The sequence below is a fragment of the Felis catus genome, chromosome A3 (genome assembly GCF_018350175.1).
Source record: "Felis catus isolate Fca126 chromosome A3, F.catus_Fca126_mat1.0, whole genome shotgun sequence".
NCBI lineage: Eukaryota > Metazoa > Chordata > Mammalia > Carnivora > Felidae > Felis > Felis catus.
In genome coordinates, this window is record NC_058370.1 from 29,916,580 (window position 1) to 29,931,901 (window position 15,322).

The 15,322-nt window shown below is 61.0% G+C and overlaps 1 protein-coding gene across 22 annotated transcripts; it reads right to left on the bottom strand.

The window, feature by feature from the left end:
* Positions 1 to 2,176: 2,176 nt before the first annotated feature.
* On the bottom strand, positions 2,177 to 14,624 carry SLC4A11 (solute carrier family 4 member 11). 22 transcript variants are annotated; one of them, XM_045053817.1, is made up of 20 exons: positions 14,459 to 14,624; positions 12,111 to 12,158; positions 9,666 to 9,818; positions 9,488 to 9,537; positions 8,969 to 9,200; positions 8,804 to 8,885; positions 8,468 to 8,591; positions 6,037 to 6,249; positions 5,857 to 5,950; positions 5,620 to 5,745; positions 5,422 to 5,535; positions 5,199 to 5,331; positions 4,855 to 4,928; positions 4,176 to 4,437; positions 3,993 to 4,099; positions 3,737 to 3,905; positions 3,472 to 3,645; positions 3,045 to 3,240; positions 2,790 to 2,959; positions 2,177 to 2,648 (listed from the first exon to the last, which is right to left on the bottom strand). In XM_045053817.1, the coding sequence occupies exons 2-20, from the start codon at positions 12,142 to 12,144 to the stop codon at positions 2,588 to 2,590; spliced, it is 2,568 nt and encodes an 855-aa protein (XP_044909752.1). In that variant the 5' UTR covers positions 12,145 to 12,158; positions 14,459 to 14,624; the 3' UTR covers positions 2,177 to 2,587. The 22 variants fall into 22 exon arrangements, with proteins under 22 accessions (XP_044909752.1, XP_019682317.1, XP_023107178.1 ...); XM_019826758.3 differs by having other exon boundaries at positions 2,177 to 2,614; positions 14,459 to 14,619; XM_023251410.2 differs by lacking the exon at positions 14,459 to 14,624 and adding an exon at positions 14,006 to 14,255 and having other exon boundaries at positions 2,177 to 2,614.
* Between the last annotated feature and the right edge of the window lie 698 nt (positions 14,625 to 15,322).

Consider the following 15,322-nt stretch of genomic DNA (forward strand, 5'->3'; position numbering starts at 1 on the left):
GGTTGGGGGTGATGGTGGGACAAGGGCGGCAGCTGAGGGTGCTGGAGTAGTGCATCTTTCCTTTCGTTCTTGACGTCTCTGATCACAAGCTGATCTTTTCTTGGCCAGATCCACACCGCCCACCCACCCATTGTGGGATGCCACCACCCAGCTGGCCTCCATGGTGTTTGCTGGGTTGGGGGCAGGCAGTGCAGAATGTTGAGTGCTGTTGCAGTATTTCACTATGGGATTAGAGCAGCCAAAGTGTTGGTTTATGATTATAATGCCAAGTTCATTTGTATGGCAGGGGAACAGGGTGGAATCTTGATCCCAGTGGGATGACATGACATGGTTCAGCCTGGGGCCTCCAAGCTTTTCGGGAAGCTTGTCTCAGCTGCCCCAGGTCCTCGCTGTGACCCAGTGAAGCCATTTTCTGGATGGGACTTTAAGGGGCCTGGGGTGGCTCCCTTTCCTTCCCTGCAGGTTTCTCTGATAAGGAGGAGGTGCCCACCCTGAGGATATTCAGAAAAGCCTGTTGTGTGCAATGGGGGAGGGGAGAACATAATGCTGGGAGTCCCTCCCGGGCTTATTTGTGTGCTCACAGGCAGCTCTGGAGAATGTCACTTCCAGTCACTGTTCCTCAGTCCTGGCAGCATGGCCCAGGGCCTGAGTTTAACTGTTGTTTCCTCCCTGAAACTGCATCATTGTGTGTGGGTGAGGACAGAACAGCATTCCTTTGCTCCCCACTTGCCTGTGAGGCTCAGCTGGCTTATCTCCCCAGGAAGTGCCAGGGCCAGACCCAGCCTTCTCTAGTTGTCTCCTTGGTAGTGAGTGACGTCTGACTGGGCTCAGGCATGGGGTACGGGGGACCTGTCTGCTCCTGGCCTGGTGATTCTGGATAAGGCCCTACCTGCAGGGGATACCTAGGCCCCTGGGGAGGGGGCCCCAAAGGATCATGAGCCACATGGATGGAGTGGGGACCTGGGGCTTAGGGCAGGGCAGCCCTCTGTGCTTGCTACTCAACTCTTAAAGTGATGTCCTGGGTCCACAGGACACTGTCCCCCTTTGTTAACCTTGAGCTACCCATCCCCGCACACAGCGCCGTGAGTGTTCGGACCCACGCCACCTGCCCAGGAGCAGTCGCGCAGTTGGAAGACGGGTCTTGATTGTGCCCGGTCCCCATTCCTCCAGTCAGCGAGCCAGGGGATACACCTCTCCCGCTCTGCCGTCCATCCAGCCAGGGCAGGGTCATTGTTGCCAGTTATAAGTGGAAGATACCATCTCACCGTCGGGTTGCATTTCTCAGGTACCCAAGGGCATTCTCGCCGCCTGTTACCGTTTGGGTGCCCCCCACCGCAGGTTTTCCTCTTTTCTATTGGGGGTTGGGAGTCATGGTCTTTTTTTGTTGGTTTGCAGAAATTCTTAGCATATCTAGTTATTAGAGGTAGCAGATGTCTCCCTTGGTCTGTGGTGTATTTGTCAAGCCAAAGTCCTGTAAGGTGTGTGATGGGGTCCGTGGGCCAGGTGCTCTACCGCTGCCGGTGCCCCCGATATGGCCAGAGTCTCAGATCTGTATTCCCTGCTCCCGCCACGGACTCTGGCCAACCACCAAATGACCAGACCAGAAACACGGCACCTTCTCCCCTCTGGCAAACCAATCCCTGCATCCTGCCATTTGGATTCTTCCCACTTCAGTTCATCCTCACTCTCAGGGCCCTGGTGCAAAGTGCAGCCCCTGCCCCCCCCCCCCCCCCCCCCGTACCCCTACCCCCCGTCGTATAAAATCTGTACCCACTCAGCAGAGGGGACACGTTGCAACTGCAGCTCTGAGCTACGTGCGCCTGTTTTTCAATCTGTTGGGCTGCTCTGCAGCTGCCTCTGGGAACCCAGGCTCATGGCCATCAGCCCTGCTCTCTCCACCAGCCATGGCCCTTCACTGGCCCCGAGGGCCCTCCTCAGGGCCCTCGCACATGCTGTTCCCAGAATACTTCCCTTGCAGTTTCCTGGCAACACAGCAGCACCGAGGCCTGGATCTTTCCGCATTTCCCTGTTGGACCAGCATCCACTGTGCGGGGTCGGAGGGGACAGTCCACAGACCGCGCTCCACAAACACCGGTCCTTTTCATTCCACCTCCCCTTCACATTCTTTTATTCTCAGGTGGCCTTCTGAGGCCGGGGCAGGGTGGGACAACAGAGATGGAAGCGTAGAAACGGGAGCTTTATTCTCTAATGTGCACACAGCAAATTCCTTATACAATCAAGGAAATGGTTTCTCTTTCAGACATCTGACTCTTTTATCAAAAGAAAATCCGGCTTTAGTTCCACTCTGGGCAGAAGTTGTCCTGAGCAGTGTTACTGACCCAAGCGAAAGGCTAATGGGGACAGGGATGGGCACACGCCACGGACCCCCCCCCCCCACCTTGATGCCCAGATGTCCTAGGCCTGTTGGGACAGCTGGGAGGGAGTGCAGCACACAGGAACACCCCAAAAGACACCCGTACCTCTCCCCACATGGCTACAGTCAGCCTGGGAAGAGCCAAAGGGACAGGTGAATGGGACACGGCCAGGGCCTCAGTGTTCAGCATCCATGACGTCCAGGTACTTGGCTTCAATGATTCGGGGCAGCAGGTTGTAGCTGCGGGGACAGCGAACAGACCGCAAGATGGGCACTGGGTCAGAGAGGAGAAGGCGGAGGCTACTCCCCGCAACCCCCCACGGGGCCAGGCTGGGCCCCTCTGGCCCACCGCCCACCCTAACCCATTGTCTCCCACCCAGTGGGGTCTCTGCTGCCTCTGCCCGCCGTCCCATACCGGATGGGGATCATGACGATCATGATGAGGGGGAAGATCATCTTCATGTAGGGCAGGTTGCTCATGCCAAAGGCACAGAGCAGCAGCAGCTGCATGACCTGCAGGCCCGTGAAGTAGTGGATCTTCCGCTGGGGCACCCTCCGGATGTAGTGGGTGGGCGGGTACGAGGTCTGCGGGGCGGCAGGGGCCAGGTGTGGGCCGGTCTGGAACTGGACCTCCCTCCCCCACCCCTCATTCTCCAGGCCGGACACTCACCTGGTCCTTGAGCAGCAGGGCCACGCGCTCAAAGAGCTGGTTGCCGTCAATGGAGGTGAGCGCGATGTAGAGGAAGAGGCCGTAGAGCACTGGCTTGGGGATCCACTGCAGGGGGAAGGGCAGCAGCAGGAGGGAGAAGCCCACCAGGATGCTGGCACCCAGCGTAGTCAGCCGTGTCTCCTTCACATTCACGATCCTGTGCGGTCCCAGAGCGCCAGATCACCTCTGGCCCTGGTGTGCGGGGCATGCCGCCCCCCCACCCCCCATCCCCGCCTCAGGTCACACGTGGGGCCCTGGGCTCTTTCACTTCTGGGGCCCTAGTCTCCTGAGCCGTATCCCTTCCTAGGTCACAGGTGGCCCAGGGTTACCCCCACCTCAGGGTCCACATGACTTGCCTCCGGCCTCCAGGGACCACTCTCACACTCACGTCTCGTAAATGTGCCCGTTCTCCACACGCTCCTCCACCATGGCCAATGCCCGCACGTGCAGTGGGGAGTGGGGGTAGGCGGCATGGATCCAGGGCAGCCCAAACAGAGACAGCCCACTGTTGATGATGGCGATGAGCAGGAGGTCCCAGTGGTAGGCGGTGCCCTTCACCAGCCTGCAGCGGACAGGGGCACGTGTGGCGGGACACCCGTGGCCCCTCGGAGGGCCGGGCACGCGCTCGCCCCTCCCCACCCAGCCCCGCAAACCTGTTCTCTGGGGCATTAGCCAAGGCAGCCACCAGGTTCTGCTCAATGAAGAAGAGCAAGGAGAGCAGGAAGCCCAGGCCCATGGCACTGGTGACGGCGCCCAGGGACAGGGAGTGCATCTCGGCTACCTCAAACAGGCTCTTGCTGGGGTTGTAGCGGAACTGGCTCACTGCAGCAGGGTACAGGCCCCTGCTCAAGCCTGCAGCCCCGAGGAGCAAGCCCACCCCACCGCGGCCCCTGCCTGAGCCCAACTCACTTTTAATTTCCCGGAAGCCGTAGGAGCAGATGAGGGAGAAGGTGAGCACCGAGATGGGCAAGGCACAGTCTGACAGGATCTCCCTCATGTAGGGGTGCAGGTAGGGGCTGGGGACGCAGGTGGGTGTGTGAGCGCGGCCTGGGGGCCGGTGCCTCCTTCCCCTCACCCCGAGGCCCCCCTCACCTCTTCTTGAACTGGTAGAGGGTGTAGCTCAGCCACAGCGTGCCCAGCATGATCAGGAGGCTCAGTACAGCAGTCTCCCGGCCCGGGTGCTCAGTACCAGGGCCGCTTACGGAGGTCAACTCCAGGGGGCTTGCCAGGAGGCTGGTGTTGAGGGCGGTGTGGAGGCTGGTGTTGAGGCTGGTGCCGAGGCCCAGCAGGCTCACCGTAGAAGTGTTGTCTTCATGGTGGTTCCCAAAGTTGTCATAGTAGTACTTCTGGAAGACTATACAGGCCAGCAGGCCTCAGCCATCGGGGCTCTGGGAGACTGAGGCCCAGCTTCCTCCTGGATGTGGGGCGGAGGGGGCCCTGAGGGGAGAAAAGGCTTCTGGGGGCAGGGGGGAAGGGAGGGGACTGCCTTTCTCTGTCAGCCAGGAACCCCTTGACCTGCCTGTCCACCCCCCACCCCCATCTCTGACAGTGGCTCACACACGGCCCGGCGCCTCTGATCCTGCCTGAGGCAGCCCGGTCACCCTCCATTACATGGGGCTGCTGCTCTCTGCTAGTCACAGGTCCCCAGAGCACCCTGGACTGTGGCAGTAGCCTCAGCTTGCAGGCTGCTTGGCTGCCCTGGTCACAGCCCACAGTCCCCCTGCTCAACTGAGCTCCCCCTGCAGCAGGTAGCCACCAGCTAGACACTCACTTTTAACCATGCCCTTGACAGCATCCAGCATGAACGTGATGGAAATGAACAGGGCAATGATCTCTTCTGTTGACCTGCCAGGGGGTGATAATGCCTCAGCAAATGGGGGTGAGTTGTCAGGGGGCCACAGGGTAGGCTTCCCTGAGCCTCTGCACAGCCCCCCATCCTCCTGCCATGGAGACCAGGGTCGCATGCTTCTCTCCTGGGGCAGTGATATGGTGGGGGCACCCCATCCACTGCAGAGCTACAGGACCTCAGAGGCCAGCATGGAGGCTGACCAAGCTCCCCGGCCTTCGTCGCCCTCCTGCTTGAGGGTCCCAGCAGCTCGGGGAAGGCTCTGTCACCTCTTGAAGAGACTCATGAGCAGGCTGAGGTTGAAGAGGGAATAAAGCGCGAGAAAGAAACTGTTCCACAGGCCCGTCCACGCGTAGAAGGTGTTGAAGTCCAGATCGTAGTCATCACAGATGCCAGAAATTACTGCAGGCAGCAGGGCAAGGGTGGGAGGTCAGGGCCAGGCTGGGGCCAGGGACCGTGGGAACCACCTTCCCACCGGAAGGGCCACTGCACCTTGGATGTAGAGGGCCAGGGGCGCAGTGGTCAGCAGTACCACCAGCGGCTGCCCAGAGAAGAGTGCGTACAAGAGGCCTCCAATGCTCTGCCCTGCTATGGTTTTCTGCACATCTGAGAAGTGGGGGAAGGGGAGGTCAGGCAGGTGCCGCAGTGCTCGGCCCCCCGCCACACCCTCACCGGCCTCCAGCCCCTCACCGATGGCCCCGTTGGTGTTCTCATCGTTGAGGGACCCAAAAGCGATGGTAGGCAGGAGGCAGGCAAAGTAGAGGAACAGGGTGGTGGTGATGTATTTGCCCACAGCCTTATTTTTGCCGATAATGCCTGGGAATGGGACAGGACAGAAAGTGTGTTGGGGATGCAAGACAGGCACATGTGTCGTCCTGGGACCTAAGCCGTAGGCTGAGCTCTCGGGGGGACGACAGGGCCACCTACCGTCAGTGAAGTCCAGTGGGTACACAGGGAATCTGCGGGCAATGTCCTCCCGGATGCCCTTCCCCATAGGGAGAAAGTCCTTGTGCTTCGGGGGCTGGGCAAGAGGACAGATGTCCGTCAGCCCTGAGGCCCATGGCCCATGCCACAGGCCACTCGCCCACGCCCTCCTCTCCCCTGTACCTGTGGGGATTTGTGTATGCTGATGGAGTTCATGTAACCCTTTGTCCCGATGGATGAACGCTGCCTCTCCATGGTGAGCAGCTGTCTCTGATGCACCAGAGCCTCCTTGAATTCTTCCTCCGTGCGGGTGTTCAGGAGCTTCTGGCGGAAGGTGATGTCCAAGAACATGGTGGCAAATGTGCGCCCCACCTCAGCTGCAGTCTTGGTGCTTTTCTGGGGGCAGAGGACAGGAGAATCACATCTGCAGCTCGAGAGTGGGGGGCACCCTGCCCTGCCCATCACTGACAGTCCGAAGCATGTGGCAAGTGCCCCCCACTGTGAGCTGGCAGCAAGTTTTGTCCCCCAAAGGTCACGTGTTAGTGGACTCTACCATGATTCCCACCAGGTCAGCAGATCACTAGAACCACAGGCAGTCTCAGAACTTCCTTAAAAAACTCATGAGTGGGGTGCCTGGGCGGCTCGGTCGGTTAAGCGTCCGACTTTGGCTCAGGTCATGATCTCGTGGTTTGTGAGTTCGAGCCCCGCATCGGGCTCTGTGCTGACAGCTCAAAGCCTGGAGCCTGCTTTGGATTCTGTGTCTCCCTCTCTCTCTCTACCTCTCCCCTGCTCATGCTCTGTCTCTCTCTCTCTCCTTCAAAAATAAATAAAAACATTAAAAAAAAAAACCTCATGAGTTATGGGGCGCCTGGGCGGCTCGGTTAAGCATCCGACTTTGGCTCAGGGCATGATCTCACGGCTTGTGAGTTCGAGCCCCGCGTCGGGCTCTGTGCTGACAGCTCAGAGCCTGGAGCCTGCTTCGGACTCTGTGTCTCCCTCTCTCTCTCTACCTCTCCCCTGCTCATGCTCTGTCTCTCAAAAATAAACATTAAAAAAATTAAAAACAAAAACCTCATGAGTTCTTATAAACTGAGGTAGTGGTATTGTCCCAAGGAACGTAAATCTGTATAATCGTGGATGATGAAATCACAGCGATGGAGAAGAACGTTCACCCAGCTCCGTTTCACTAGTGATATTCGTACAGTCTGCAGGTATCTATGTACGTACGTATGTATGTAGGTTCGATGCCCAGCACAGAGCCCAATGTGTGCCTGGAACTCCCAACCTTGAGATCGACACCTGAGCTGACATCAAGAGTTGGACACTTAACCAACTGAGCCACCCAGGAGCCTCTGGTTTATTTGATTTTCAGAGGGGCTCCAGGCCTGTCAAGCCTTCCCCTTTCCTGACTAAAGTCAACTTTGTCCATGAACTTAGGGTCCAGCCTCTGCCATGGCAACCTGTCCCCTGAGAGCAGTATCTGCCCCTTCAGGCTGCCCCAAAGCAGTAGTCCCAGGGCCGACCAGCCCACACTCTGCTCCCGTTAGCTTTAGAACAGTCTCGTTCTCCCGAGGAGGAGCCAGGCGTCGGGCTGGTTGGCCTGTCACGAGGCACCAGTCTAGCCGCTCAGCCCTGGGGATACTGTCTCTTCCACTGCTCTGGCCAGCTGTTGCCCTCTCTGACCCATGAGCTGCCCACTTCCCTAAATTCTCTTTCCCTCTCACCAGCAGAATAGCATTCGGGGCGGTTCACAGCACGTCTGTGAAATTGCTGGGGGGCACCCACTTTTCCTACAGAAAGCCTACGGAGGAGGGCCATGCCAAGCTTGAGTCTGTACCAGAGGCAAGGGCAGAATCATCAAGAAGCTAGTGGAAGTTGAAGCATGAAGGCCCTTCTCAGTCCTGGGCAGCAGCCTTAGCCGTTTTCTATTTATGATTTGGAAATCTTTTTCCTTGAGGGACTCCTGGGTGGCTCAGTTAAGCGTCTGACTCTTGATTTCAGCTCGGGTCATGATGTTGAGATTACTGAAATCGAGCCCCACGTTGGGCTCCATGCCGACAGCGTGGAGCCTGCTTGGGATTCTCTCTCTCTTCACTCCTCCCCTGTGCACGCTCGCTCTCTCTCTCTCTCTCAAAATAAATAAATAAACATTAAAAAAAAATCATTTTCCTTGAAAAAAGACTCCTCGAACTATATCAGCCTCAGCTCCCACAAAAGCAAGGTGCCCCTGACCGGGGGGGGGGGGTGTATGGCCCAGGCAGAAGCGGGGATCCTTGGCCAGCAAATCACAAAAGCGACCAACTGAAAGAAGGATGGGGGTGGGGGGAGGCCAATGACAAGCTCCCGTATTTGAAGGATACGAATTTTAACAAGTATCTCTTTTCAGTCAAGAAGGAAATACAACTTCCCGGGCAACATCTGGGGGAAATTAGGGCTTGACGAGGACCCAGCAAGGACGCTTCAGAGAAACTCAGTAGGGCGGATGTGACGGACAGTGTGAGCATGAGCCCCGGACTGTGGGGTTCTCCGGCACATGGAAGAGATGCCTCCAAGAAGAGGGCCAGGTAACCTGGAGCCTTCCTTCCCAGGAGCCACCGCGAGACCCCCCACTCACCATCTTGGGCGGGGCCAGCACCAGGATGACGAATCGCACCTCACACGAGTTCTCCCCCCAGTTCTGTGGGCGAACCAGCCGGCTGATGCACACGTGCCGCTTCTGCAGGGCCTTGGAGGTACAGCTGCCGGGGTGGGGAGGGCACGCAGCACACAGTTGGTTGTCACCTTGGGAGCCGGGCTCCCGGAACCCCTAACTCTGACCCCCCCCCCCAGTGACCTCTCTTAGGGAGAGAAAGAGACCAAACGGGACAGAGTGCCCACACCCTCTGCCCTCAGACCCGGGGGGGTCAGGCTGAGCCGCGGGGAGGCCGGCTGTGGTGTCCTGGCAACTCACATGATGCAGATCCAGGACTGCTGGTATTGCACCCCTGTGGCCGTGGCAGTGACCCCTTGGATGGTGTCTGACAGCAGGTGGGCTGAGGCCGGAGTGAAAGGGGTAAGAGGGTCTGCCAGCCCGCCTCCCTGACCGCCCCTGCCCAGTCGGGCAGCTGGGCCTCACCTTTACCCTCCATGGGAGCCCCGGCATCCGTGAAGAGCATGGCCATGAACAGGCGCAAATTGCAGTCGGGCTCGGTGTTGTGGGGGTCGTGGGCTAAGCGGGACAGCATGGCCCGCAGCACATCATCCAGCGAGGTAGCCGTCTCGTTCAGGATGATGCTGGCCCGTGCCAGGAAGCCGTCGAGGTCCCGGTGTGCACGTACCTCTTCCTCAAAGTTCTTTAACTTCAGGTACTGTGGGGAGCCCCACGCACAGAACCACGGAGGCCCGTGAGTGCGATCCGCCGTCGCCCCCTGGGCCCTCTCCTCTGTGCTGGTCCCCTGGCTGCCCCTGCCCACCGAGACCAACACCCCTTCCAAGAGGGACAGCCCGGCACGGCGGGCCCCCGCAGCCAGGCCGAGGGCCGGTGTGAGACCCCTGTTGAGTGTGACGGGGAGCAGCCACCTCCCCCCGCCCCACCCCCCCCTTCAATCAGTGGCCCAGGACCAAGTGTCCCCTGTCCTGCAGACGGGCCACTCACCTTGCGGGAGGTGTGTAGGAGCCCGCAGCCGCCCGGCGACTCACTCTCGGCTAGAGGAAAGCGGGAGGGCTCAGGGGGCCGCCCCGCTTCCTCGGGACTCTTGGCGGAGCGCGGCCGTGTCTGCCCGGTCCCCGGTGCCCTGCCCTCCCCCAGCCTGGCCCTGCTACGACCCCCATACCAGCCTGGGCGGGCTGCACCTCCAGGTTGACGTTGACAAAAAAACGGATGCTCTCGCCAGACACAATGGAGGAGGTGACCGTGTCGAAGGCCTCATCCCCCAGGTTCTCCTCACGGGTTTCCGAGGCATCGTCCATGTCACACTTGAGGTAGCCTAGAGGCCCAACCACCACCGAGAGAGACCCCCCCAGAGAGGACCGGGCCGTCAGTGCTACACACACCAGAGGGAGGGACTCCGGGCCCGAGGAGCAGGGGCCCCTAGGTTGTCCCACTTGGTGCACTCTCCGTAAACGCTGAGGGAGACCTCCTGTAGGCCTGGGAGGCAGACTATCTAGTCCCCGCCCAGCCCCAATCAAAGTATGGCAGCCAGCTGGCGGCCCGACCCAACTGCTTTCTCCAACATTCTTCAGCTGAGGGGAACCAGGGCCCTGCACTGCTCTGACCCACGTGCATCCTTCAGCTAGAGAAAAGTATGGTCATTTCGCAAACTCTGGGCCAGGCACCTGGTGCAATGATGCAGGCAAGACTGGCCCCTGCCCTCCCAGAACCCCCAGATTACAGGACCTAGACCTGTCTGGCTCTCTAGGGGGGACCCAAGGGAAGCTGGAACTGCTGCGGCAGCCAGTCCCCTCCCCACCTTACTGGCACAGGGTTTTAGGGCGCTTCTTTCGGGGAGGGCATGTGGGTCGAAGCATCAAGGCTGAGAGACCCGGTCCAGACACCAGACAAGGCCCAGGAAGCAGGGGTGCCAGAGATACAGTCAGGGACTGACAGAGAAGGGGAACCCCCCCCCCAGGAGAGACCCAATGGAGGGCAACAGGGGTGTCGTGGCCCCTTGGGACTCCCAGTGCAGAGCCTGGTCTTAGTGCCTACAACTGCTCACAGCCCACACCCGCTTCCTGGTGACACACGAGTGTTCCACTCTTGCTCCTCAAGACCTCTGGGATGACAGTTGGGGCCAGCTCTGCTACCCCTGCCCTGACCCCTGGTCCCTCAGGCCCGGTCCTACCCCCCACTTCTGATCTCACTCCTGAGGCCAGTTGGCCAACTCCCCAGGCATGCCGGCGCCTGTCCTACGAGCAGAGGGCTCCCCTCCCCAGAGGGCCTTCTTCAAGGCTCAGAGGAAGCCTCCTCTTTTGGCAAGTCCTCCTAGGTCCCTGCCAGCACCCCTTCCTGACTGCCCTGTTCCCCTGTGGTTCAACATGTGCGAGTGCTCCAGAAAAGGGGCTCTTGTAGCCCAGACCCCACCAATGCCTGACAAACACCTGTGCTGGGACGGGGAAGGGTCAGCAGCACGCCTACACCTGCCAGGCAGTGACTCACCCTGACTCACTTCCACTCTAGCCCGTCGGTTTCCTCTGCACATCCCAGGCCCCGTTCCCCCCAGTGTCCTGTGCTCAGCCTGGGCCCTTTTGGGCAGGAGGTGCTAGGCCTTCCCTAGGAGGGCCCCCTAGCTCTAGGTCTACACTGTACTCAGAGCCCAGAGTCGAAAAATGTCCTTCCCTCCTTTGTTATGGAGTTATGGAGGGTCCCTGCCTGAGGGGCCAGGGGTCAGGGCAGGGGTAGCAGAGCTGGCCCCAACGTCCATGAAAACCTCCTTCCTCCCCAGTCCCGGACCTGTTTTGCTTAGACTACCTGGCACCCCCGCCCCAACCTGCCCTAATAATCTCCCTTCTGGCACCCCCATCAGCACCCATTATTTCTGGGCGCTGCACCATCATGCTGTCCCCTTCTCCCCTACGCTGGGTTCTGCCTAGGACCTGCCCAGCTGATACTACCCAGTCCCTGAGACACTCCTAGGAGGCCATGTCCCCACCTATAAGCTGAACCACACACCTAACCTGCCTACCAACAGCCTGGCACATGCAATCACCATGCCCTGGGGACCCTGGGTAAGAGCGTATCATCACTCCACCCTATCCAAGCACTGTCCCACTGAACAACCCTCTGATGGCCAGGCCAGCCCCCCAGGTCTGGGCACAGGAGAGCCCAGAGACGTGGAGAGCGGGAGAGCTGCTCTGAAGGAAGCAGCAAAGCTGAAGCCCAGAAAGGTTAGGTTACATTTCGTTAGAGGGACAATGGCAGCCCTTGCCTCACAGGGCTGGGCGGGGACTGAGGGATGTGGGCAGATACAACATGGCCTAACCAGAGCATTCCAACAGTGAACCAAGGGCGCTCATCTACACAGCCCAAGAGGGGGAACCGCCTGCCTTCCCAGATCCACGAGACCACCAGAGAGCCTGTCAGTGTCCGAGGCAGTGTTAGCTGCCCCCTCCACCTTACCACGATCTCCCGGAGGAGAGGATCTAAAAGCATCCAGCACCAACAGAGGGCCACAGATGGGTGATCAATGCCATGGGTGCCCCAGTGGAGGAACTAGGTCTCTTGTGACTTTTGACCAAGGAGCTCTCTTAGACCTGCCCCCCCCCCCCCCAGATGTACTCACCTACTACATCCTCAACGAATCCATTCTGGGACATTTCGGAAGAGGACTCTGCAAGGGAAACCCAAGAATTGTTACCAGGTACACGAACGAGCCCTGGACAGTGTCCCGTGTCCAACTGTTCCCCTCCCCACACCAACTCTGCTGACTCCTTACCCCTTCCCAGGTACCCAACCCAAGCCAACCTGGGGACAAAAAGTGTAGGGGGTAGTACTAGGCAGGAGCCCCTTAAGAGGAAGCCCAGCCTGTTATTCTTCAGCCAATCTGCTAGGGTCTGCCCAGGTGGGAAAGGGGAAATGTTCTCAGCATGTTTCCTCTAGGAGTTTAACAGTACCCTCGCAGGATTCGCTGCTTTTGCTACTCAGCACAGGCCGCCGGGACTGTTGGGAGGGGGCCCGTCCCTCCACCCTCCTTGCAGTAGCCGGCCTCCCTGGCCTCCCGCTTGCGCTGTTTCGCGGCCAAGCCCAGCACCTGGGCGGGGGCCTTCCTGGCGGCACATCGCGGCGCCTCCTACTCTTTCTTCGCACCCAGGGGCCATCAACACCCATCACACGTGCAGTCGCCCCCAACCGCACACGCCTGGGGTCACCGGGGGGCGACATGGCAACGGCCTCCTCCCCTCTGTGCCCCCCACGGCCCGGCCCTCCTGGGAGGCGGAGCCGTTGGTCCTCCAAGGAGAAGGCGCGGGGCGGGGGGTTGCGCGGGGGAAGGGGGCTCTGTGCGCGCTCACCGCACAGGGCCCCGGATGGTCCCGGCTGTTTGTGCTGCTCTGTGCGAGGAAGGAAGCGACAGGAGGGGCCGCGTGCATGAGAGGAAAGCGCTTCCAGACTCGGAGACCCTGGGGGCCGGGGGGGGGGGGGCAGGATGCGGACGGACGCGCGGGACGGGAGCCGGGTCTGCATCCAGAAGGGAGGGGCGGGGGCAGTAAAGCTAGCATCCGAGGCCGCAGGGATGGCCAGAGGACGAGGGTGACGAGGGTTTGGAAGGGTGGGGGTGGTGCACACCTTACTCCCATACCGGGAGCCCCAAGTGCAGGTAAATAGTCCTACAAGCCCCAGGCTGGCCCTCAGGTATCAGAGCCGCGACGTAAAGAGTGCTGTGGTCTCACAGGGGACAGTCGGAGGCCCCGGGATCCCCCAGAATGGGCAGGCTTCTCCGCAGCGCCGGGGGCGAGAAGGTGTCCCTGGCAGAACGTAACCAGAGGTGGCAGCGTGCCCGCTGGGAAGAGGCCGGCGCTCGGGGTGCTAGGGACTCCACAGTTCCGTCCCAACCGCTTCCACGCCCCCACCCCTCCACTGGTTCAAAGACTAAGAATTTCAAGCCTGCAATAGAGCATTAAATCAAGCGCGCAGTGTCCACGAGGCCCCCTGGGCCTCCCTCCACCACCCGCGTAATCCCCGGGGCTCGGGCTCCCACTCCCCCTCGGGCCGAACTCACACCTGACCCCCCAGGGCTGGGAAGCCTCCACGACCCCCTCGCCCACCGTGGCCCGGGGCCTGTGCAAGCCGGCGGCATCCGCGTTCTCCCCGGTGCTCCGACGGCTCCGCGTCCCTTCCTAGCAGCCCTTCGCGGCGGAGACCGAACGGCCCTCCCGCCGCGCCCCTGCCGCGCCCGCCGGCTCCGCCGGCTCAGGCACCCACCGCATGGCTGGAGATGGAACAGGCGCCGGGTGGCCGCGGCCATGGCCCGGCGGTAGGCCGCCGGACGGCTGCACACACGCGCGCACGCCCGGACTCCTCACCCGGGATCTCCGGGACCCCGAATTTGGCATTTCGGGCGGGCCAGCTGGCGGGAGCCGGCGACACACCCCCGCGCCGCGTCTGGGTCCTAATGCCGCTCCACGCCCCGCCCTGGTGCCGCCCTGGGCGGGGTCCCGTCCGCCCGCCCCGCGCCCTCACCCGCGCTCCTGCCAGTCCCCAGCAGGCTGTTCCCGGGAGCCCGGGGCAACTCAGCCGGAACGTGTAGATCGGGCTTCCTCGAGCCCGCGTGCCCTCCCAGGCGTTGCCGGATTAGGAGCTGGGCGGGGCTGGGAAGTTTCTGGGAAGAAGCTCGACGGGCCCAGGGACCCAAGGTGTTGTGCCTCTGTGGCGGGTCGTGGGAGGGCTTCTCCACAGTCGGCTTTATGCACGTTGCCGGCCCCCGCCCCACCCTCGGCAGGGGGCCTCGTCGGGGCCCAGCCCGCTAGCTGCCCCGCCCCCTCCATTCAACCCGGTCGCTCGAGCGGTAAACCCTCCTTGTCCTCCTCCAGGAAGCGCACCCAGACTAACTAGAAGGGCCGGCGAGCGTTACCTGGGCTACGCCCTAGTCCGCAAGGGCCAGCGGCGCTCCCGGTTCGGCGGCGTCGGATTTACTTTCTGCGCGCCTCGCGGTTCCTCTTCTGGCCTCGTCGCATCCCCAGCGGTCTCTTGGGTCAAGGTCTTGACTCGTGGCTTCTATTCTTCCATTATTCGAGGTGGCCCTGCCGTCCGGTTTTCCTTCCCGAACAGGAGGGAGCCCGACCTGGGGACGTACATCCGCCAGCGCCTGGTCTTCTGAGAGTCGAGTGTGTGTGAGTGTGTGTGTGTGTGTGTGTGCGCGCGCGAGCGCCTGCGTTTGTGTAGGGAGGCGGTATTGCGCGCGGGCAGGCCCGCGTGCGCTGCCACAGGTTAGGCAAATCCAGCCCATACGATGAATCCCTGGCTTGATCCTCGGTGGCTTCTCAGCAAACGATTCTACAGCCCTTGCGCCCCACTTTGACTCTGGAACTCTCCCCACCACAGTGTTTACCCCATCTCTTCACACTCCGGCTGCCAACCCGAGGACTAGCAGCGACGCCCCCCGCACCCCCCCCCCCGCCCCAACCCCCGCCCAGCCTCCTGCTGGAAATGAGTCCTCAGCCACGGTCCCCCAGGCGTGGAAGAGAGGGGGCCGGGCAAGCAGAGTGTGAGCCCACCTCTGCGGAGGGGTTGCTCTGAAGCCCCCAAGGGCTCCTGGTGCGTTGGGGGAGCCCATGTCACAGACCGGGTAAGCCGGGCGGCCGGTTTCCCCTCCCAACAAGACAGTGTGCATTGGGAGGGAAGCCATGGGGGCATTCCTCTGCACATGAATGGCCCCGGAGTCGGGAGGGCTCTGAGCACCCTGCTCCTTACTACCAGAGGAGACGCGGAAATCTACCAGACTCAGGACTGGCTGGGGGCTGGCTGCATGTTTTCTGTGGGGCTGAGCAGGGCCTGGGA

Bases quoted from the DNA above. Each gene is read 5' to 3' on its own strand.
- SLC4A11 (XM_006929906.4), bottom strand. From the start codon at position 12,709: ATGTCGCCCCCCGGTGACCCCAGGCGTGTGCGGTTGGGGGCGACTGCA. The intron at 5,746-5,856 runs GTAGGTGGCCCT...TCCCATTCCCAG, and splicing joins CCCACTGGACTTCACTGACG to GCATTATCGGCAAAAATAAG. The intron at 5,536-5,619 runs GTGAGGGGCTGG...CCCACTTCTCAG, and splicing joins GAACACCAACGGGGCCATCG to ATGTGCAGAAAACCATAGCA.